Source organism: Castor canadensis, chromosome 16 (genome assembly GCF_047511655.1).
Source record: "Castor canadensis chromosome 16, mCasCan1.hap1v2, whole genome shotgun sequence".
In the NCBI taxonomy this organism is placed as follows: Eukaryota; Metazoa; Chordata; class Mammalia; order Rodentia; family Castoridae; genus Castor; species Castor canadensis.
The window spans coordinates 60,032,321-60,054,610 of record NC_133401.1 but is presented as its reverse complement, the minus strand read 5'-3'; the positions used below and the strand labels follow the sequence as shown (position 1 = coordinate 60,054,610).

Below are 22,290 nucleotides of genomic sequence, written 5' to 3'. Positions count from 1 at the left end.
ACTGCAGTTTGAGACCAGTCAGGGCAAAAGTCAGCAAGATCCTATCTTAAAGAACAAGGTGGGTGTGGTGGTGCATGTCTGTAATCCAGCTGTGAAAGAAGTGATGGTAGGAGGAACACAGTCTGAAGATCGCAGTATAGGAAAAAGCAAGACCCTAGTTGAAAAATAAAAAAAGCAAAAAGGGCTAGAATGTGGCTTAAGTGGTAGAGCTGCTTGCCTATCAAGCACAAGGCCCTGAGTTCAAACCCCAGTACTGCCAAAAATAAATACATAATAAAATTACATGCTGATATACTCACTATAAATACATTAAATATGGAGTAAACAGAATAAAAGTTCTCAGTTTGCCACTTCCTTCCCCACATCTCATTTTCCTCCCTGGTTAACTACTAACATTTAGCACCAATCAATTCTATGTATTTGCACAGATATATGCATGTGTACAAAAATGTTCTTTCGTAAGTGGACTCACAGTGAACAGGTACTGGCTTGCTTTGCCCTGTGTGCATGTGTACAGATATTTCATTCCTTTCAACTCCTACATAGCATAGTATTCCAGAATTAGGATGAACCACCTTTTCTTTCATTATTGCTCCAAATTTGGAAAACCTGGGCTTTTTTTTTTTTTTAGACAGGGTCTTGCTCTTGCTATGTTGCTATGTAGCTCAGACTGGCTTCAAATTTCATGATTCTCCAGCCTCAGCCTTCTCATTACTAAAATTATAGGCATGCACCATCAGGCCCAGCTATCTACCCATGTTTACTTTAGAGAACTCAGCTAATGAGTTGGAATTTTCAGGCCGGGCACTGGTGGCTTAAGCCTGTAATCCTAGCTACTTGGGAGGCTGAGGATCTCAGTTCGAGGCCAGCCCAGGAAAACAGCTCTCAAGACTCCCATTTCCAACATAACCAGACAAAATGGACTGGAGGTGTGGTTCAGGTGGTAAAGCACCTGCTTTGTAAGCATGAAGCCGTGAGTTCAAACCCCAGTCCCACACAAAAAAAAAAATCAGAATTTCCATTTGTCGATCTTTATGTCATGCAGTTTACAGTTAAATGATTTGTCTTGTGAGTACAGAAATTGTACCTATCCTTACTACTGGTACTTTTTGTTAAGAGATGTAATTGTTGGCAAAATCAGAACCATTTTAAACAAAATCTGACTCAAATATTCTGAATTAGGTGTTAGGCAAACTCCGTGCCACGTCCGCTAACCTCAAATCTCCAGTGATGTGTCCTGCCCTGCACGTGCTTGCCAAGTCCAACTCTCCTGCCATGAGCCGCTTCTGACTTCTGCCAAAGACTGCTTTCTGGAGTCCTGCTGGGCCTCGACCTGGATAACTCAATTAGAGTTCACATACCCCATTATTTCCTAGAGTTCAACAGTCAAAGTGAAATATTAGATTTGGACAACTCCTGTGGGAGTTGCTTTTAATGAAAAAAAGAAGATAGAGTTAAATGTTGACATTGCAAGAGAGAAGTTTGCCTAGATAACCATCATTCTCAAGGATTTCTATTCTGTAGTGACTGTGATTTTGATATTTTGTTCATCTGTCTTCAGAACACTGATTAAAAATGTCCTTATTAGAACACAGAGAAACATTCTATCTCTAAAAAGAAGCTATATTATTATCTGTTAGCTAAAGAAATAATTACAGTGCTTTGGGAAACACAGGCCACCTTCTGCAAAGAGCAGCACAGACTGTTATCTTTTGATAAATTTAATATTTTGGGGTGTGAACATCAATTCAATCTAATAATTCATATGTAACGACTGCATTTCCCATGGGAGGAAAACTACCCAGCCTGTTACAATGCTTCCTTCTCAAATAGCCACGGCGACATCAAAAGATTTCCCAATGTGAAGAGAACTGAAAATGCTATTAGACCTCCCTACGCACTTACTTCACTACAGAGTCTGATTTTCAACAAAAAAATGAATATTTATCCAGTGTCCTTTAAAAATGCTTGACTATATTCTGTAGTTCTCAGCAATGTCCTTTTAATGTGAAATTTAATTATGAAGCTAGTCCATTCATTTTTCAATATGGAAGCTCAGAGAAGACTATCTGCATCCCTAGGAGACTTTTGCCAGAATTATAAAGTTAAGACATACAAAGACTTGTCTTATTCTAGAAAACTCATTGCTTCTGAGTTGGTGTATCACAGTAGGGAACATTTTCTAGAAGAAGATCTTTCCTAGGGATCAATTCTAGAAGAAAAAGAAAAAGAGAGAATAATTAAAATGATTAACATTAGAATTAGTTATTTAATCATTGAATTAGAAGAAAATGCAAGTATACTCATTTCCCCCTAAAATTTCTAATTATAAGGTATCACTTTAAGGTAAATCTTTCAGATATATTTTATTTCAGTTGACATCTAAGGTGGAGTACATGATTCTAAATGGACACATGTAAAAGGATTCTTATTTTGGATTATATAAAACATATAGGAGTTGGTACCAGTTGCTCACGCCTATATTCCTAGCTACTCAAGAGGCAGAGTTCAGGAGGATCACAGTTCAAAGCCAGCCTGGGCAAACAGTTCAGGAAACCCTACCTCAAAAATACCCATCACAAGAAAGGGTTGATGGAGTGGCTCAAGTGGTAAAGTGCCTTCCCAACAAGTATGAGACTCTGAGTTCAAACCCCAGTACCCCCCAAAAAAAAAAAAAATGTATGTATGTATGTATACATACATACATGTATTAAAAACATATATACATATATATGAGTAACTTAATCCGTTATCATTTATTAAACATAACTAATTAAATAACTGAACAGAATCCAGCTAAAACACTGATTTGATTATCAATTACAGGTATCAGCTGGAAAATCTGTTTTGACTACCTACTATAGAAAGGCAAGAGTAATCTCCTAATTTAGATTCCAAATTTATACAATGGTTCTTTCCTTTTGGTGCTGGGGACTGGACCTAGGGCTTCACAAAGGATGAACATGCATTACACCACTGAGCTACACCACCAGCCCTTAGAAGAACGGTTCTTAAGAAGGGAGTTTCAAGCTGACGTGCTGACTGGAGAATGCCACTGCAATTTAGTGTGCAGGAGCCAAGGGGTACTAAATCTGTAATGTGTGAGACAGTCGGGAACAGTGAAGAACTGTCATATCCAAAATGCCAGTAGTGGGCTGGGGATGTAGCTCAGTGGTGGAGGGCTTGCAACACAGCAGTCACTGGTCACAGAATGTCCTAAGCCCTGCCAGGCAGGAAGAGCAAAGGATAACCCCTCAGGCCAGCCAATCCGGCAGCACCTAATTCTATCTTTTGGGAAACACGAGAACCTGCTCCAGTGCACTGTCCTGCCAGGCTCTGGTCTCTACATCATCTTTCCTGCCTTGAGGCTGAAACACTGGGGAAGATGCTCCTTTGCGGCCATGAAAGCTTTCAAAGTCCACTTCCCCTTGACACGCCAGTTCAGGAATCCAGGGATGGTCTTGAGAGTTGAAGGCTAAGCAGGCTTGGTATTTCTTGACAATACAATCTATTCAAAAACATTGTATATCTCAATTCTGTTTCCAGTCATTTCCAAGAGCAAACAGCTTGACCTAGTTTTGAAGCATGAACACTATCATCCTGTAGTGTTGCCCATTTTGGTAACTGTTACCTTGAGGTCACTTTTTTTGTTTGTGTGTTTGTACTGGGGCTTGAACTCAGGGCCTTGTGTGCTTGCCAGGCAAGCACTCTACCACTTGAGTCACATCTTCAGCCTTACAGCCACTTCTTAAAGTAATGAAAAACAGTAAGATCCAGTGAGCAAATGCTTCATATGTCTAACCTCTGCCTAGCAGAATAAACCTTGGGGGCACTGATCTTAGTTCACTATAGTTCAGAAGCCCCTTGGTTGTGTTTTAGTGGATAGGACCAGTTGGCATTTTCAGTTCTGCCAGGCTCTAAGTTATGGGACTTTCAGTCAATTAACCTTCAGGCCACAGACAGAAGAGTGCCCCTTAGCAAAGCTGCACTGCATCCAGCTCTGATGTGCACACAAGCTGGCTCTTTTGCAGCACCTTGTGGCAAGCAGGAGGAATGGCCAGCATGTATTCTACTTTCTCTCACTGCTGCAGCCTCGGGGAGTTCTTGGTCTGGGTTTCAAGAAATCGCCAGCCACTGGCCTTTCACCTGATGAAAGGCTGGGTCACCACCTTGAAGCCTATAATGTCAGGTCGTGACAATCACACAGCCCTCTAGCCTTGCCTTCCATTCAGCAATTTCACCAATGCATTGCATAAGCTTTAGAACCTGACTTCTCATAATGACTTCTGCTGGTGTGAGTTGTGAGTTTCAGAGAGGACTCAGGCTCACTAGGCAGGTTAACGTCTAACTCAAAGGATTACTTTGAGGGGCAAAGCTTGAGAGGAAGCTTCCAGAACAATGGCCAAAGCCACACTCCAGGGCTGGCCTAATGATAAACACCTGCTGCTCCCATGAGGGGTACTAAAAGAGATGGCACCATTTTTATCCTCTTCAAGCACATGATGCCTGTCTATACTGAAGATACTGAGGCTCCCCTGCCGTCACACCAGTGTCATGAACCTGTGAGGCCCAGTTCTGCCACCAAGGGCACTTCCCTGCCCACAGAATGGCTCCCTCAGGTTCATGAGAGTGAGGGAGGATTTCAAACTCAGGTAGATGAGGCATAGGAAGGGTGGTAAATAACCAGGAAGCCTGTCAAGTACCCTCTACTCCATGCTGTACCACTTGTGCTCCAGCATCTTAGGTAATCTCCAGAATCAAAGGATATCCTACCATTACATTTTTCTACATTCATTAAGTAGGCCTAATGTACCTCAAACATATTCACATAAATATGTGATAATTTTCTCTGTAATTTTATTGATTACAGTAGATACCAAGTACTGTACCATTACTTTGTTGAAATTGCCAAGTCTTTCACTGGGAACTGCACTGAGATTATGGCTCACTTTCTGAATTTAGGCCCCTTAAAAGCCTTCATATTAAATGTTTCATTTAAAAAGCAATTTTATGAAAAAAACAGCTTTTAGCTCAATTATGGACCAAAATCCAAATTTAGGCCAAGAGTAAAAACCATTTAATGATAGTATTTATAACAGTGTGGCAATCCTATAAACATTTTGGATAGAAATTATATATGGGACAGTAAGGGATTTGACTCTGATATTACAGAAATGGTGCTAAACATATAAGCACAAAAATATAAATGGTAAGTGGAAGTCAGAGCACTTAAGCTTGTGTGTGTTTTCTTCCAGGGCCCACCTCTGGCTCACTCTTTAGACCTGATGCCTGACTGTTGTGCCTCAGCCATCCTCTGCCTCTCCTATCATAGCACCAAAGCACTGTGGGAGGTTTAACTGTCAATCTTTCACTCAGCATCCTTATTTCCATAAGGACAGGGACCAGTTATCTGGCCTAGTATTCTACAGAAATTCTAGTGCCTGGTGTAGTCAAGACTCAGTAAGTTAATTCAGTTACATTAACTTGTTGTCTTAGGATACAGACCATAAGATAGTTTTAGACAATGACAGATATAAATAAATCAAAAGGCAGAAGTTTAAAAACAAACACACCTGAGGACTGAAGTGGTAGAATACCTGTCTAACAAGAATGAGGCCCTGAGTTCAAATCCCAGTTCCACCCAAAAAAAAAAAAACCCTAACTAAATAAAATCAAATAATAATTTAAAAAACACCCAAAGAACAGCTTCCTAGTATACTTTTTTTCCTTGGGGTAAGGGGGTGGGACTAGGGTTTTGAATTCAGGGCTTTGCACTTGCAAAGCAGATGCAAAAAAAAAATTATCTATATCTATCTATGGTCAGAGCATCTTTAACTTGCTTTTTTTTTTCCAATGGTACTGGGGTCAGGGTCTACACCTTGAGCCACTCCACCAGCCCTTTTTGTGTGATGACTGTTTTCAAGATAGAGTCTCCCTTGCCTTTGAACTGCGATCCTCCTGATCTCTGCTTCCTGAGTAGCTAGGATTACAGGCATAAACCACTGGTGCCCAGCTTAGTATAGGTAAATTTGAGTAATGTTAGAGTACTGAGTTCCGAGTTCCATGCATCCTAAGCATTGAGTTTTAACTCAGTGGCTATCTCCTTAGAACCATATACCCACAAATACCAGGGATCTACTATAGTCTAAAACTGATAATAACCCAAATGGTAGAAGACAAATTGTGATCTATTCAAATAATACTCAAGACAATGTTCCTATACACAATGACACGAATGCATCTCACGAACATAACGCTATGAGAAAGAAGCCAGACAAGACAGAAATCTTATATTAATCCATTTAGGTAAAGTTCAATCATCCCTCCTACTTTTTTGTGGTAGTGGGAATTGAACCCAGGCCTCAAGCATGCTAGACAAGTCCTTTAGCACTGAGCAGCATCCCTAGCCCTTCAGACCCTTTTTAATTTTATTTTATTTTTTTGTTTTTTGGCAGTTCTGGGGTATTTGAACTCAGGGCCTCACTCTTGCTAGGCAGGTACTCTACTGCTTGAGTCATGTCCCCAGCCCTTTTTGCTTTAGTTATTTTTCAGATAGAGTCTCACATTTTTGCTAGGGCTGGCCAGGACCACAGTCATTCTATTTACACCTCCCAGGTAGCTGGGATGACAGGCACACACCACACCTAGTTAATTGGTTGAGATGGGGTCTCACTAACTTTTTGTCTGGGCTACCCTCAAACTAAAATCCACCCAATGTCTATCTCCCAAGTAGCTGGGATTATAGGAGTGAGTCACTATGCCCTTTTTATATAAAGTTCAAAATCAATAGTGTTGAAAGTCAGGATAGAGATTACCCATGTAAGGAGGTGAATGGATGGGTCACCAGGGCATGAGTGGACTTTGGGATGCTGATGTTACATAGTCTGATGTGGATGTTGTTAGGTACTTCGCTTTGTGAAAATTCCCTGAGCTGTACAGTTATAAAATGTGTACTTTTCTGTATTTGCGTTACGGTTCGATAGTTTCTTAACAAGAAAGTCTCTCTACAATTTTGAATGTTATCTTTTGTTGCTGTCATGGTTATATTATCAGCAAAGGTACTCTAGGGAATTAAAACAAAATAAACTCTGGAATGAGATTCTGCTAAAGCCCCACCAGCAGTCCTGAGGTGGTACAGTGGAGGATTTGCCACTAGATTTTCACTTCCTATAATCCCAGGATAACTAGTTATAGAATAAAAGGAAAAGAAACAGACTAAGTCCAGGTTAAGTGGTAAGTGATGCTAGAAAAACTTTGTAACTGCAGCCTTGCATCCTAACCATGAGTTAATACAAGAAAATTTTTTTAATCTGATATAATACTTTCATCATTCAGCATTCTTAGACTACAGCTTTACAAGTACATATACCACACTGCCTGGCAAAATCAAGCTGTTTTACTACTCAACATTAAAAGTGCTGTAATAAGAAAAAAAACCAAGTGTGTAGGGGGAGGCTGGCAGAGTGACTCAAGTGGTAGAACAGCTGCCGAGCAAGTATGAGGCCCTGGGTTCTAACCCCAGTGCTGCCAAAATAAATAAATAAATAAATAAATAAATAAAAGTGCTATAATGAGGAGTCAGGCACAGTGGCCTGGCAGCTAAGGAGGCTGAGGCAGGAGGACTGCTTGAGCCCAGGACTTGGAGGCCTGTCTGAGGAACACAGTGAGGCCCCCATCTTTTAAAAATCAACAAATTAACGACAAAGGTGGCTGATTGTTCAATACTTTGAAACACTGCAAGGCTGGCGTGGTTCAAGTGGTAGAGCCTGCCTAGCAAGTACAAGGCCCTTAGTTCAAACCCCAGTATGGCCCAGAAAAACAAAACAAAACAAAAAAGAAAAATCAACCAATTGCAGTCAGAAATCATTTTTCTTTAATTTTACTTACTCAGTGTATTGTGGTCTGTGTGAATACCTTGTATGACAGATGTTCTGAGTAACAGTTCAACATCGGAACCTATTTTTATTAGCTGTTAAGAAAACCAAACAAACAGAATGAATCCTTCATATTTCATATGAATGCAGTTTTGAAAAGTATAGTTTTTATGACAACTTTGGATAACATTGCTTGTAACTCTCTGCAATTGTTCCAAGAGTCTGGAAAGCTCAGACATTTGGATAGTTTTAACTTTTATAAACCCTTTCCATATTTTGTTACAAAACAGACTTGGAACATTTTTGTTATAATATATATTTTAAAAATTGTTGGGGCAGGTGTGAATCCTTATAGAGTTGATGTTCTGAACACTACTGGTTCAGGAGTCTGAACACTTGGATTCCAACTTTAGCTCTGTCATTATGAGCATGGCCATGGGTTAATCACTTGCTCTCTTACAGTTTTAGACCTCATCAAATACAAAACCAAGAGCTGGATTAAAACAGTGATTTTCAAAGCCTTGGAGCCCTGAGGGAAGTGAGATCCTGTCAAAGATCAGTGAGGACAAATTATTTTCAGAATACTATGGCCTCTGTATCGTTTGAGTGTGAGCAGAAGTACAGCTTTTCTCCATTAAAATATCTTTTACTTTTTTACTTGAAAGAACCATGAGAAACTATGATTATTAGACTTAGATATTTAGCAGATATTTTCTTGAACGAGACTGAAGAGTATGTTACTTCAAGGAAAATAATTGATAGTGTATGTTGGCAATGACAGAATTCAAGATTTCATGCAGAATCTAGACCTAAAAAAAAAAAAAAGATAATAGTGACAAGTGTGTAAAATGGGGACAGTGGAGACTGTTTGAGGGGGGAACCAGTGAGAGGGAGAAGGGTGAAAGGAGAAGGAGAAAAGGGAGTTAATATTAAAGTAAGCAGGTACTGGTGGCTTATGCCTGTAATCTAGCTACTCAGGAGGCAGAGATCAGGACAATCACCGTTCAAGGCCAGCTTAGACCCTACTCGAAAAAACCCATCACAAAAAAGTGCTGCTGGAGTGGCTCAAGGTGTAGGCCCTGAGTTCAAACCCCAGTAATGAAACAAAACAAAACAAAACAAAAAACATGATCAAATACTTCATATGCACATATGAAAACAGAATAATGATACCCATTAAAAATTATTTTTTTAAAAAAAGGAGATAAGAAAAAGTAATAGAGGGGTGGTGAATTTAATCAAAGTACATTATATGCATGGAAATATCAGAATGAAACCCCCTTGTTCAATTAATATATGCTAATAAAACAATTCAAGTTTTCAAGCAAAAACTGGAATTCTGGAGAATTTATATCTGATACAGGTTTGGTAGCTTCACAATATTTAAAAGATTTTTCGGATGAGATGGACATCAATAGCTGTAATTTTTAAATCATATAATGAACTATGTTAACATTTGGAAAATCTGTATTGCTTAGAGAACCTGTATTTTCCACATTGCCAGTCACAAAATCCTGCATGGAAAAAAAATCCATTCAAAGGAAAGATAGATGAAAATTCCTTGGTTTACTAAATGAAGCCTGGAGGAATGCAAGAGAAGAAGGTGGAAAGCAGAAGGAACAGTGCAAAGGCTGTTAGACAGGAATATTCTTTTTCTCTTTTTTTCTTTTTTTTGCAGTACTGGGGCTTGAACTCAGAGCCTACACCTTGGGCCACTCCACCAGAACTTTTTTTGTGAGGAGTATTTTCAAGATAGAGTCTCTCAAACTGTTTCCCCAGGCTGGCTTTGAACCCTGATCTTTCTGATCTCTGCCTCCTGGGTAGCTAGGATTACAGGAGTGAGCCACTGGTGTCCAGGCACAGGAACAATGCTTGATAAGTCCCAGGACACGCAAAATAAGCCAGTGTGATTGGAAGGGTGAGGGGCCATGGTTCAAATTGAGACTGAGGGTCAGAAGACAGTCCCTCCAGGTTTTTCTTTGAATGGGATGGAGCCATGGGGGTTGTAAGTGGTAGAGGGATGAGCTAAGTCTGTTTTTAAGGCTCAATCTGCCTTTAAAAGTATTGAGAAGGGGCTATGGAAGGAAAGGGGGTATGGGCAGGTTCAGCAGGAGACTGTCGCAACAATCCAGAGAGAAATTATAGTGTCTGCCGTGTGGCGATAATAACGAGAAGTGGCTGAACTCTGGATGTATTTTGAAGTTAAAGCTAATAGGATTTGTTGACAGATTTTATGTGTGACAGAATGAGAGCAGTCAAGAAAGCAAGCGCCATGGTTTTTGGTCTGAGAATCAAAAGGAGGGAGCTTCCGCTAACTGACATGGAGAAAGCAATGGGAGAGCAAAGGCTCACCTCCTGACACATGGGAGGAGTCTTGGTAGGGTAGTGACAGGAGAAAGACAGGCCTCCTTGCCCACTGGAGGCACATAAACAGGGTGAAGGCCTAGATCTAAGGCTAGCCAAGGAATGAGGGGCTAGGGAGGATCAGAGGGGAGGAGCAGGAGGTGGTCTGTATGAATCCTGCAGAAAAACAATCCACAGGTCTAATGGAGAGTAGAGTTCCACACTGCAACTGACCTCTAAAAAAGAGTGCTCACAGTCATCTGCAAAGGCTACTGTCACTCCCTATCTGTGAGACTCAATTTCCTTCATACACCTCAACCTAAAACATACCGCACTAACAAAGACATTAGAATTCAGCTGACTTCTACTGAGCCAGACATTTCCAGATTTGCAGAAATGTAAAACAATGCCACTCTTCTCACCAATTTTTTAATAGTAATTTTTCATAAACATTACTCTATTTCTTAACATGTAATGGGCTTATTGTTATTTAAAATGAAATAGTACATTTTTAGAAATTCTATTAAAAACATTCTCAGTTTAAAATTTTAATATGGTAAATATTGATATAGACCGCTTTCCAGAGATCTTGTTTTGTTTTTTGTTTCTTTTTTTTTTTCTTTTGACAGTATGGGAGTTTGAACCCCAGCACTTGCTAGGCAGGTGCTCTACCACGTAAGCCACACCCACACACTTTTTTGCTTTTATTTTTCATATAGCATCTTGAGATCTTCCTAGGGCCAACCTCAGAAGGAGGGTCTCCTATCTATACCTACCAAGTAGCTAAGATTACAGGCGAGCACCCCCATGGTCAGCTTGTTGATTGAAATGGGGTCTAACTTTTTGCCTAAGCTAGTCTCAAACCTCAATCCTCCCAATCTCTGCTTCCCAAGTATCTAGGATTTTAGGTGTGCACGACATTACCCCATTTCTTAACATATAAGGGGATTGTTGCTATTTTTAAATGAACTAATCAATATATATATTTTTAAATTCACAGTTTAAATTTCTAATACGGTAAATACTGATACAAACAGAGCTTTCTAGGCTCCTTGGTTTTTGAGATGGGAAAGACATAAGGAAATGCAGGGAGTTTGAGAACTGTTGGTCTAGGAGATGCTGAGGACCCTATTTGGCATCAAGAGTTCATGAACCCTCTACTACACTAGAACCTAGTAATCTAGTAACTACTAAATATTTGCAGAGTTGCAGAAAGTACAAAACATACATTTGTATATAACAAATATCCAATTTCTAGATTGACCAATGTTAAATTAATGCTCTAAAGCAAAATTAATTTGGGAGACTGTAGTTCATTTCCCCAGTTTAATTAATATAAACAGACCTCGATTAAAAAATGTTTTGAGCTGGAAGCATGGCTCAAATGGTAGGTAGAGTGTCTGCTTTCAAACCCTGGTACTGCCACAAAAAACAAACAAACAAACAAAAAAACCCAAAACTGTTGCTTTTAGAAATAAGGCCTCACTATGTGGTGTGGGCTTCTCTTGAACTCCTGGTCTCATGCAATCTTCTGGCTTCAGCCTCCCTAGAAGCTGGGGCTACAGGTGTGTGTCTGCCACCTTGCTCAAATTTTAAAAATAATGACTCAATTGTTATTAATAAGACTATTACATAGCAGATACAAACTTTCTTATATGCCTTTTAATTTCTTTTCAATTTCATTTACTATTATCTTATTTTCTGCCAAGAATAAAATTGACATATTCCCTGTTTGTTCTATCATGTTTAAGCAAAATCTTTCCCTTTTTTTTCTTTATATGATAAAGATGGAAAAACTTGGCTATATCATTTTGTCACATTGCATCAGTTACTGTAATAAATAATTGTAAAAAATACCTGTAGGATATTTACTATTTAAAAATAGTATTTTTTCCTACTAAATATAAATGCATTTTATCAGATGTTTTTTGGTCACTCAGGGAAATTTTATTAAACGTGGAAGATTTCTCTATTTATACCTTCCCTTTTAACCAAACCAATTTGTATCATAACTACCCCCGAAGATAATTTTCTTTCTTTTTTCCTTTGGTAAGACTGGGGTTTGAACTCAGGGTTTTACACTTGAACCACACATCCAGTCCATTTTGCTCTGGTTATTTTGGAGTCTAGAGGACTATTTGCCTGGGCTGGCCTTGAACCACAATCTTCCTGATCTGATCTCAGCCTCCCAAGTAGCTAGGATTATAGCTGTGAGTCACTGGCACCCAAGCTGGAAAATAATTTTCTACTTTTCATTCTCTTCCTAAGAGTCCTTTCCCCTTATGCAAAGTCAGACACAGTTTAGGACAGAGATGATTTGTACGTGCCAGAATACACACTATATAGTAAAGCATCACTGTGCATTTTTTCAATTAATGTGTATTGACAGAGTAAAAGCTACAGGCTAGTGTAGAGTGTCTTCAGCTAGAGCAAGTGACCAAAATGCAAGTAGAGAAGGCAAAGTAAGAAGAATTCATAAGCTGTCTGTGGCTGTTCATGCTATTGCAGACTGGAAGTTTTCCAAATGTGAAATGCCCAGTTGAGTTCAGGAGTAGTTCTGAATCACTACAACACTCACTCTCCTTGGCTTCGGTCACTTGCGTTAGGTGAAGACAGTGTTGTGGGTTTCTATGTTGGCTGTGCTGTTCTCACTTTGACCATGGCTACTTCCATGTTCCTTTCACAGGGCATTCTGCTGTCTTTGGGGCACAGGCAGATGATCCTGGTGAGATAAGCCACACCAAACAAGTGAAGGTTATGTACAGTCGTCATGGCTATAACTGTCAAGTGGGGTTTCTTTCAAATAACCCCTTTATTTTCATCATTTTCTCTTTGCCAAGAAAATTTTATAAGAGTTTTATTGTAGCTGAAAAACTCAATTACTATACCTCTTCTATTTTCTTAGGAGAAGTCTCACTTTTATTATTTTTGAATTCTTCATTTATCTTTATTCTGGCTGCTAGAGAGAAAAAAAAACATTTGAGGTTATTTGCTTTTCTAACTTACAATTCCTGCCCCAATAATCTACATGTTATCCATTAGGAATTTCTACTTCTCTAAGGAAAGGTTTTGCTCCATTGTGAAATGAAGCATAAGAAATTTAGAAAGAAATCCTTTGGAGAGCTTTTGACAGACTGGTAAACTTGTTTAAAATAAGAATGAAAACAGGGCTGTGGTGTGGCTCAAGTGCTACAGTGCCTGCCTAGCAAGTGTGAGGTCTTGACTTCAAAGCCCAGTAACATCACCACCTCCAAAAAATCTTTTAAAAAATGTCACAACAAATACAAACACTCAGCATTGTGTATTTTTGACAGGACTGGAGTTTGAACTCAGGACTTCACACTTGCTAGGCAGCCACTCTACCACTTGAGCCTCACCCTAGCCCTTTTTGTTTTAGTAATTTTCCAATAGGGTCTTGTGTTTATGCCCGGGCCAGCCTTGACCACAATCTTCCTATTTACACTTCCTGAGTAGCTGGGATGAAAAGCGTGCACCATCACACCCAGTTTTCATTGGCTGAGATGGGGTCTCTCAAACTTTTTTGCCTGAGCTGGTCTTAAGCCGAAATACTCCTAAATAGCTAGGATTATAGGTATGAGCCCCTGCACCTGGTTTAGCAGTCTAACATTTTTTTCTTGTTTTTTCTCTTAACTTTATTTGAATACCTTTAGCCATTAGATTTTAATAAACTGAAATTAACGCTTTTGTCTCTAAATCTAAGTATTTACATTAAAATGTCTTTTATTTTATTTTTTTTTGAGACAGGGTCTCACTATATACCCCAAGCTGCCTTCAAACTGTTGATCCTCCTGCCTCACCCTCCCGAGTACTGAAATTGATTACATGTGTGCACCACCATAACCAGCAAAAATGCAGTTTTTGTGGTTCCTGGGGTTTGAATTTAGGGCTTACACCTTGAGCCATTCCACCAGTCCTTTTCTGTGACGGGTTTTTTTTGAGTTAGGGTCTTGCAAACTATTTGCGCAGGGTTGGCTTCGAACTGCAATCCTCCTCATCTCTGCCTCCTGATTAGCTAGGATTACAGGGATGAGCCACTGGCTCCTGGCTTGATTTTGCCATGTTAAAAAAGCATTCACACCTGTAATTATAGCTATTTGGGAGGCCAGATAAGGAGGATCGAGGTTTTGCCAACCCTGGGCAAATAGCTTCTGAGACTCTATCTCAAAAAAACCCATCACAAAAAAGTGCTGGTGGAGTGGCTCAAGGTGAAGGCTCAGAGTTTGAACTCCAGTACTGCAAAAAAAAAAAAAAAAAAAAAGCAAAATCAATACATAAAAGTGTGTTAAATACATATGCACATACGCAAATACATTAATAAAGAAGACACACATATAATTTTGAGTGTCTTGACTGACATGTACAGTAAATGAGACTTTGATATCATTACGGCAGCTTTAATTAAGTATAACTTAAATGGCCTTATGGTGTTGTTGTGGGCATTTAATGGAACAATCTGTATAAAGTGCTTAATAAGTAAGCAATTAATATTCGATGTTCTTATAATTATCTCACTTAAAAAAATTCTTTTTGCAGTACTGGGGCTTGAACTCGGGGCCTTCACCTTGAGGCACTGCACCAGCCCTTTTTTGTGAAGGGTTTTTCAAGATAGGGTCTTGAAAACCATTTGCCTAGGCTGGCTTTGAACTGCGATCCTCCTGATCTCTGCCTGAATAGCTAGGATTACAGGCATGAGCCATGGGCGTCTGGCCACTTAAAAATTTAAAGTAACAAAATATACCATGTTGACAGAAAACAGTCATTTAAACCTTCTTTCTGTGCTCAATACATCTCAATATGTAAGGCTGTTACGAGTCTGGTCTTGGGAACCATACTACCTAGGTGAAATCCCAGGTCTATCTTGTCATAAGTATGACATGAGCAAATCTTTTCACTTTGTGTCACTTTTCTCATCTGCAAAGACAGGAATTATAATAATAGAATTGATGTGAGAATTAAATTAGGTATTTGTGTAATGTGACACTATCAAAGTTAAGGAATTATTTTTGTTGAATTACGAAAGCTTGGTTTCCTGAGGACCATGGAGATGCATTACCTAGAAGCCTCCTTGAGAAGGTTTAGAAATGTAGGAAGAGTGTGGCTGAGTAAGACTAACGCTGAACCTGAGGACCAGAGCTGTGACTTCCAACAAGTCAGAAACTACTTAAAACAGTGAGCTGCTGGGCTGGGGCGTGGCTCAAGTGCTACAGCGCTAGCCTAGCAAGCACGAGTGAGCTGCTGAGTTTGGAATCAAATTTGGATTAGATTCTCCTTCATGGCTGGCATGACTTCTAAACTGACACAAGGCATTATCAATACAGTAGTATCTGGTCCTAGAGAGTGAAAATTTGATTCTATAACAGAGAAATGGGTTAATGACTTGAGCATAAGGCAAGTAATGGAGAACATGAGAATTCTCATTCCATCCCTTGCACCCACCCGGTCAACTTTTTTTTGATGGTACTCGGTTTGAACTCGGGGCGTTGTACTTGCTAGGCAGGGGTTCTTACCACTTGAGCTACTCCTCCAGCCCTTTTTACTCTGGTTATTTTGGAGATGGAGTCTTACATTTGCCCAGCCTAGACCACAATCCTGATGGTCCCAAATAACTGGGATTCCAGGCACGAGCCACTGGTGCCTGGCTTTTTGCTGATCCTTTATAAAAACTTTTGGGGTTTTTGGCAGGATTGGTGGTTTTTTTTTTGTTTTTTTTTTTTTTGTGGTACTGGGACTTGATCTTAGGGCCTTCACCTTGATCCACTCCACAAGCCCTATTTTTATGAAGGGTTTTTTGAGATAAGGTCTCTCGAACTATTTGCCAGTGCTGGCTTTGAACCGTGATCCTCCTGATCTCTGTCTCCTGAGTAGCTAGGATTACAGGCATGAGCCACCAGTGCCCAGCAGCATTGGTGTTTTAAACTCAGGGCCCTGCCCTTGCCCAGGCCCTCAGCCCTTTTTTCCCTTTATTTTTCAGATAAGGCCTCACAATTTTTACCTGGGGCTGGTCTTGGACTGGGACCCTCCTACATACACCTCCCAAGTATCTGGGATTACAGATGTGCTACAACATGCCTGGCTTGTTTCTTGAGAGATAGTATCTCAACTGCCTTTTTTGCCTGGGCTGCCCTTGATCCTCAACGCTCCAATCTCCACCTTTCATGTAGCTGAGATTACAGGCATGTACCACCATGCCCAGTCCCTTCGTGTAAACTTGATTTTTAATTTTTTTAAAATTAGGTAGATAATCCTCTAAGAACTGCAATGTAGCCTGGTGCTAGTGGCTCACACCTGTAATCCTAGCTACTCAGGAGACAGAGATCAGGAGGATCATGGTTTGAAGCCAGCCTGGGCGAAACGGTTCCTTGAGACCCTATCTCAGAAAAACCCTTCACAAAAAAGGGCTGGTGGAGCACCTCAAGGTGTAGTCCCTGAGTTCAAGCCCCAGTACTGCAAAAAAAAAAAAGAAAAAGAAAAAGAAAAAAAAAACTGTAATGTAATCAAATCTTTACAGAATATAACATCAGGGAAGAGCCAACAAAGTGATCATTCTGTGGGTCTTCACCATACAGGCAGTGTCTATCAGCCAGATGAGCAGCCATCTAAAGAACGGACTTGCTCCAAAGGGGAAAAATATATTTACCTTCCAATGCTCTTGCATCATTTTTAAAGACCTGTTGTCTGGTCCTGTGCAGTGTCTTAAACAGCTGTAAAACCTGTTAAGAAAATCAGAGGTCAGACCTCTTAAGGAAAGATTTAACATTTTACATAATTGTATTACAAGGGTAAACAGCATTCTTTTCCTACTTATTTCTTAAACTATTTTTCAGATAGCTAGTGAAAACCAGGGTTTACCAAAATGACTTTCCCTTTATTATTTATCTTTAAGTTAAAAAAAAAATTGAGGGCCTGGGGGTATAGCTCAGTGGTGAAACACATGCCTAGCATGGGTGAGGCCCTAGCAACAAAAACAATAACAAACAAAACTTTAGCATTATTTACAAAAATAATATAAAGTTCTAGGAAACAAACAAAACAAAGCTGGGAATGAGGGTGCACACCTATAATCCTAACACTTGGGAGGCTAAAGCAGGAGGTTCTCAAGTTTGGGGTCAACTTGGGCTACATGGTGAGACCCTGTCAAAAAAAAAAAAATTCTTTTTAAAGAGAAAGCAGGTGTAGTTTAGTGGTACTGTGCTTGCCTAGGATACATAGGCCCTGGGTTCAATCAACAGCACCACAGAGCCACAGAGAGAGAGACAGACAGACAGACAGAGACAGAGAAAAGAGAGAGAGACAGAAAATGGGAAAGAACATTATCAAAAAAGAAAATATTTGTAAATCATATAACTGATAAGGGTCCAAAATATCTAAAGAACTCTTACAACTTGACAATCATAAGCTTCTGTTTTTGGAAAAGTCTGGCAGTTGCTCAAAAAGCTAAACATAGTTATGTTATAACGTAGTAACCCTACAAGTAGGTATATACCTGAGACAAATGAAAACATGTATGTTCAAAAACTTGCATGCTACAGTTCACAGCACCATTACTCACATTAGCACCAAAGTGGGAATAACTCAAATGTCCATTAACTCATACATGGTAAATAAAATGCAGAATAACCATACTGTTATGCCTGAAATTGTGTCTCCCCAAATGACATGCTGAAATCCCAATCTCAGGTACCTGTGACTATGACTCTATTTGGAAATAAAATTTTTGCAGTATGTAATCAAGTTGAGATGAGGTGATTGAGGTGGTCCCTAGTCCCATATGACTGATACCCTTCTAAGAAGAGGAAAATAGGACCGGGGTGTAGTGCAGTGGTAGAACATTTGCCTAGCATGCGTGAGGTCAGGAATTCCATCTCCCTCCAGCACCAGGGGTTGGGGAGAAAAAAGAGGAAATATCATGTGAAGACAGAAACACAGAGGAGAAAGATGGCCATATGAAGTCAAAGGTAGAGACTGGGTGATACAACAGGAAGAAACACAAAGGATTGACAGCCTCCACCAGAAGTTGGGAAGAAGCAAGGAGAGACTACCCAGAGTTTCAGAGGCAGCATGCTGCTGACATCTTGATTTTGGACTTGTAGCCTACAGAACAGTGAGACAAAAAATTCTGTTGTCTGAAGCCACCAATTTATGGCAGGTTGAGAATCCCTTAGCCAAAATGCTTGGAACCAGAAACATTTCAGATTGTTTTTAATTTTGGAATATTTGTATAGACTTTATGAGCTGAGCATCCCTAACTTGAAAATCTGAAATCCAAAATGCTCCAAAATCTGAAACATTTTAAGTATCATGTTCATGCTCAAAAAGAGTTAGATTTGAGAGCACTTCCGATTTTGGATATCTGGAGTAGGGATATTTTGTTAGGAAATCACAGAGGAGTAATAGAAATTTAGCTACTGGGAAATGGAGTGCTGCTGTCACAGTACCTAAAAATGTGGAAGTGGCTTTGTGTGTGGGAAGAAAGACTTCTAAAGTGCTTGAGAGTAAAGCTTATGTCATCTTGTAAAGACTGTTGGTAGAAAGATGGGATTTTTTTTTTTTTTTTGGCAGCACTGGGGTTTGAACTCAGGGCCTCACGCTTGCAAGGCAGGAGAAAGATGGATTGTAAAGTCATCATTGTAGAGTATGTGAGGCCACTGAGGCTCTGGGTCCAATCCTCAGTACAGAGAGAGAGAGAGAGAGAGAGAGAGAGAGAGCGCTAAGTATGGTGATCTGGGCTTTGGGAGGCTGAGGCAGGAGGATTATTTGAGCCCAGTTTAAGACTAGCTTAGGCAACGTAGCAAGACTCTAGTCTCAAACAAAAAAGAGAGGAAGTGAAAGGTAAGTAATTCTAATCGTTTTATCCACTATTTAAAAGTGAAAAAAGACAGAAAAATAAATGTGACTCCATTAGTACAAAAAACAGTATCCCTAAATTAAGAATGATTAGTATAAGAAAATGTCATCATTATTGTCATAGAACTTACTAAAACCAGTATCACTTTGGAGCTAATCAACTTTTTTTGATGGTACTCAGGTATGAATTCCGGGCCTTACACATGCAAGCACTCTATCCCTTGAGCCACTCCCCCAGCCAGCCTATTTTCTTTTTTTAATTAATTAATGTATTTTTTGCAGTACTGGGGCATGAACTCAGGGCCTACATCTTGAGTCACCACCAGCCCTTTTTTATGATGGGTTTTTTCGAGATAGCATCTCCCAAACTATTTGTTCTGGCTGACTTCGAACTGTAATCCTCCTGATCTTTGCCTCCTGAGCAAGGATTACAGGCGTGAGCCACAGGTGCCCGGCTAATTTCTTTGTGATGCTGGGGATGGAACCTAGGGCCTTCAGCATGCTAGGCAGGTGCTGTACCACTGAGCTACATCCCTCACCCCTCCCAACTAACTTCTAATCAAACTTCAGATCCCACTCTCCTTATACTCCCTTGTGATTTCTTCCTTATTATTATTTTTTTTTTTTTGAGATAAGGTCTCCCTTTGGTGCTTGGACTGGTCACTAACAACTAGGCTCAAGCCATCCTTCCTCAGCCTCTCCACTAACTGTGGTTTCTTTTTGTGTTAAATCCTAATTATATGTTCACGAAATACACTACATTTTCAATTTGGAGAAATTATTGCAGTTGCAGTAACTGTTTGAAATCTTCCTATCTGCTACATTTCCTTATGGAGGCAAAGGTTGCCTAGACAGTATAGGCTGTTAGCCGACAGCTATATTAATAATTACTATGGGCACTCCATATATTTTTTAATGAATAACTTGGTCGAATTTTGCTCATGAGGCCGTCGTGACATATTGAGATATGCTGAGCTCAACAGAGCACGAGGACCGCTAGGAGGCTCCCTATTACTCACTGGCCAAAAGCTTTGCTCTGCTTCTCCTCGTGGTATTGTGGCAGGCCGTCTCTCCTGGCCGTGCCTAAGTTTGGGCCAGTGACAACTGCAGGTCCCAATAGGCCATGACGCTGATATTTAATCAAATTGAGCGACAGATGCCTGAGAACTGGGCATGACTAAAAAAAAAAAAATCTAAGCCCAGGTCCGAGGCGGGGGTCAGAGCACTGTCTCGCCGGGTGCTCCTTTTGCAGGTGAATTTTGCTAGGGATCCTTCATTTTCATGCACCTTCTAGTCATTCACCTGAACGACCAGAAGGTCATTCTGGCCCCACCTCCTTGTTGGTGCAGCTCAGGATTGCATTCAACATCTCCTTTACTTCCCAGGGCTGGAAATGAGTTCCTCATTAAACACTCGGCCAAATGAGTCGGTGCCTTGATCACAGGTAAACACTCGGTACCCCGCTAGCACCGAGACCCCAACCACACGTGACCTCCTCCCCCTCCGCACCTGCAGACCCTGTACGCCCCTTTAGAGCTTCTCATCACCCCGCGAGCACGGCCTTAGCACCCCAACTAAAGAGAGCCCCGAATCTTTCCCACCCTCTCCCCCGGCCCTGTCACCTTCACTGTCTGACCCATGGCTCCCCACGCCGAGACCGCAACCTCTCAACCGGCGGAGTCGCCCCGCCTCTCCGCAGCCAATCAAGGCTTGGCGTGGGCATCCAACTCCCTATAGCCGCGTTACTCACGCGCCTGAACCAATCAGCATGCAGCATCGACTTTGTAGCCCCGCCTCCTCGACAGGACCATTAGCTCAGCGGATGGCAACTGTAAAACTGCAAGAAGCCGCGGAGCCAAATTACGGGAGGGAGAATGGAAATCACCTGGAAGCCATGTTTGTTAGGGGCAGAGCCACTTCCGGCCCGGAAATTCTGGCAACCTACACTGGAATGACATTTACGGGTGGGGGTGGCTTCAAAACTCGCATCTCGTTACCTCGGGTTTAGGGTTTAGGGTCGTCCATTAAAGTGCCTGTTTTTTTAGTTTTTTTCCAGTTGTGACAGTCTTCTTGGAAATGTGACAAATAAGAGTTCTGTTCTTATAATCTCTGATTTAATTCCTCCCAGAAGGTGAGGTTGAGTTATTCACTCAAGTTAACATGGCTATTACATGAAGTCTGGGATACAAATCCGCTGTGCCTGATCCCAAAGACTACTCTCACTCTCTAAATCCTGCCCACCTGTCCTGCCCTCCTCCTTGGTTGTGCTGGAGAGGGAAATGGGTAATTTATTAGCAGCACCATAATCATAAACAACTAGAAAGCATTAAACTTAGCACCTTGCAAGCATCAAGAAAAATCTCATTTCTAGAAAAAAGAGAAAAATCTGTGTCTAAGCAAGCACTAGGCCGTGAGTTCAAAACCCCCATATCACTCACACATAAAAAAAATCCCACTTTAGAATATCAATTTCTTGATAATTTATAATTTGTCGTGATAACTTCTAGCTAATTAGGGTCCTGTGTTCAGTTAGTCAAGACCTCCTCATCTACTGATACTTGAAAGTACAGCTCTTAAGGTGTCAAATTCAGTTCAGTCTGTGGATTCTTTTCTGTTAGGTAAATCTCTGTTTCCTTCAACTGTTCCAACAAAAAAGGTGGTTCTTTACTATTTTAGTTGTTCTGGTAACATGTCCTGGTTTGCCTGCATCTCAAAGTGAAGGGCCTAGGGTGGAGTGGTTCAAGTGGTAGAGCACTTGCCTAGTATGCATGAGGCCCTTTTCCTAAGACTATTCAAAGTAGAGGGCCCAATGCTGAGCAGAACATTTCAACATATTCACTGCATAAATCCATGGAGCTACATGGTAGGCAGAATAATGGCCTCCAAAAAAAGTCTGTGTTCAGATCTCCAGAATCTGATTATATTGCTTTGTATGACAAATAGAGACTGCAGGTGTAAGGAATGAGTTCTCCACTGGAGTCTTTGGAAAGAATGCAGCGCAGCTGACACCTTGATTTTAGCTCAGTGGAACCCAATTTGACTTACAACTTCCAGATGTCACTTGTTCATGGCCCCTTCCATCATCAAAGCAAATAGTGGAATATCTTCAAGTCTCTAACTCTCACCCCTCCTTCTATCACCATGGTTTCTCTCTCATTCTCCTGTGTCATTCACTTAAAAGGGCCCCGAGTCCATCGGGCCCACTTGG

At 40.6% G+C, this 22,290-nt stretch overlaps 1 protein-coding gene across 2 annotated transcripts; it reads right to left on the bottom strand.

The window, feature by feature from the left end:
• Positions 1-1,705: 1,705 nt before the first annotated feature.
• Lyrm7 (LYR motif containing 7) lies at positions 1,706-20,978 on the bottom strand. Of its 2 annotated transcripts, XM_020176192.2 has the most exons (5): positions 20,705-20,964; positions 16,876-16,948; positions 13,106-13,176; positions 7,888-7,969; positions 1,706-2,212 (listed from the first exon to the last, which is right to left on the bottom strand). In XM_020176192.2, exons 1-5 carry the CDS (start codon positions 20,720-20,722, stop codon positions 2,142-2,144), a joined length of 315 nt encoding a protein of 104 aa, XP_020031781.1. In that variant the 5' UTR covers positions 20,723-20,964; the 3' UTR covers positions 1,706-2,141. The 2 variants fall into 2 exon arrangements, with proteins under 2 accessions (XP_020031781.1, XP_020031782.1); XM_020176193.2 differs by lacking the exon at positions 7,888-7,969 and having other exon boundaries at positions 20,705-20,978.
• Positions 20,979-22,290: the final 1,312 nt, after the last annotated feature.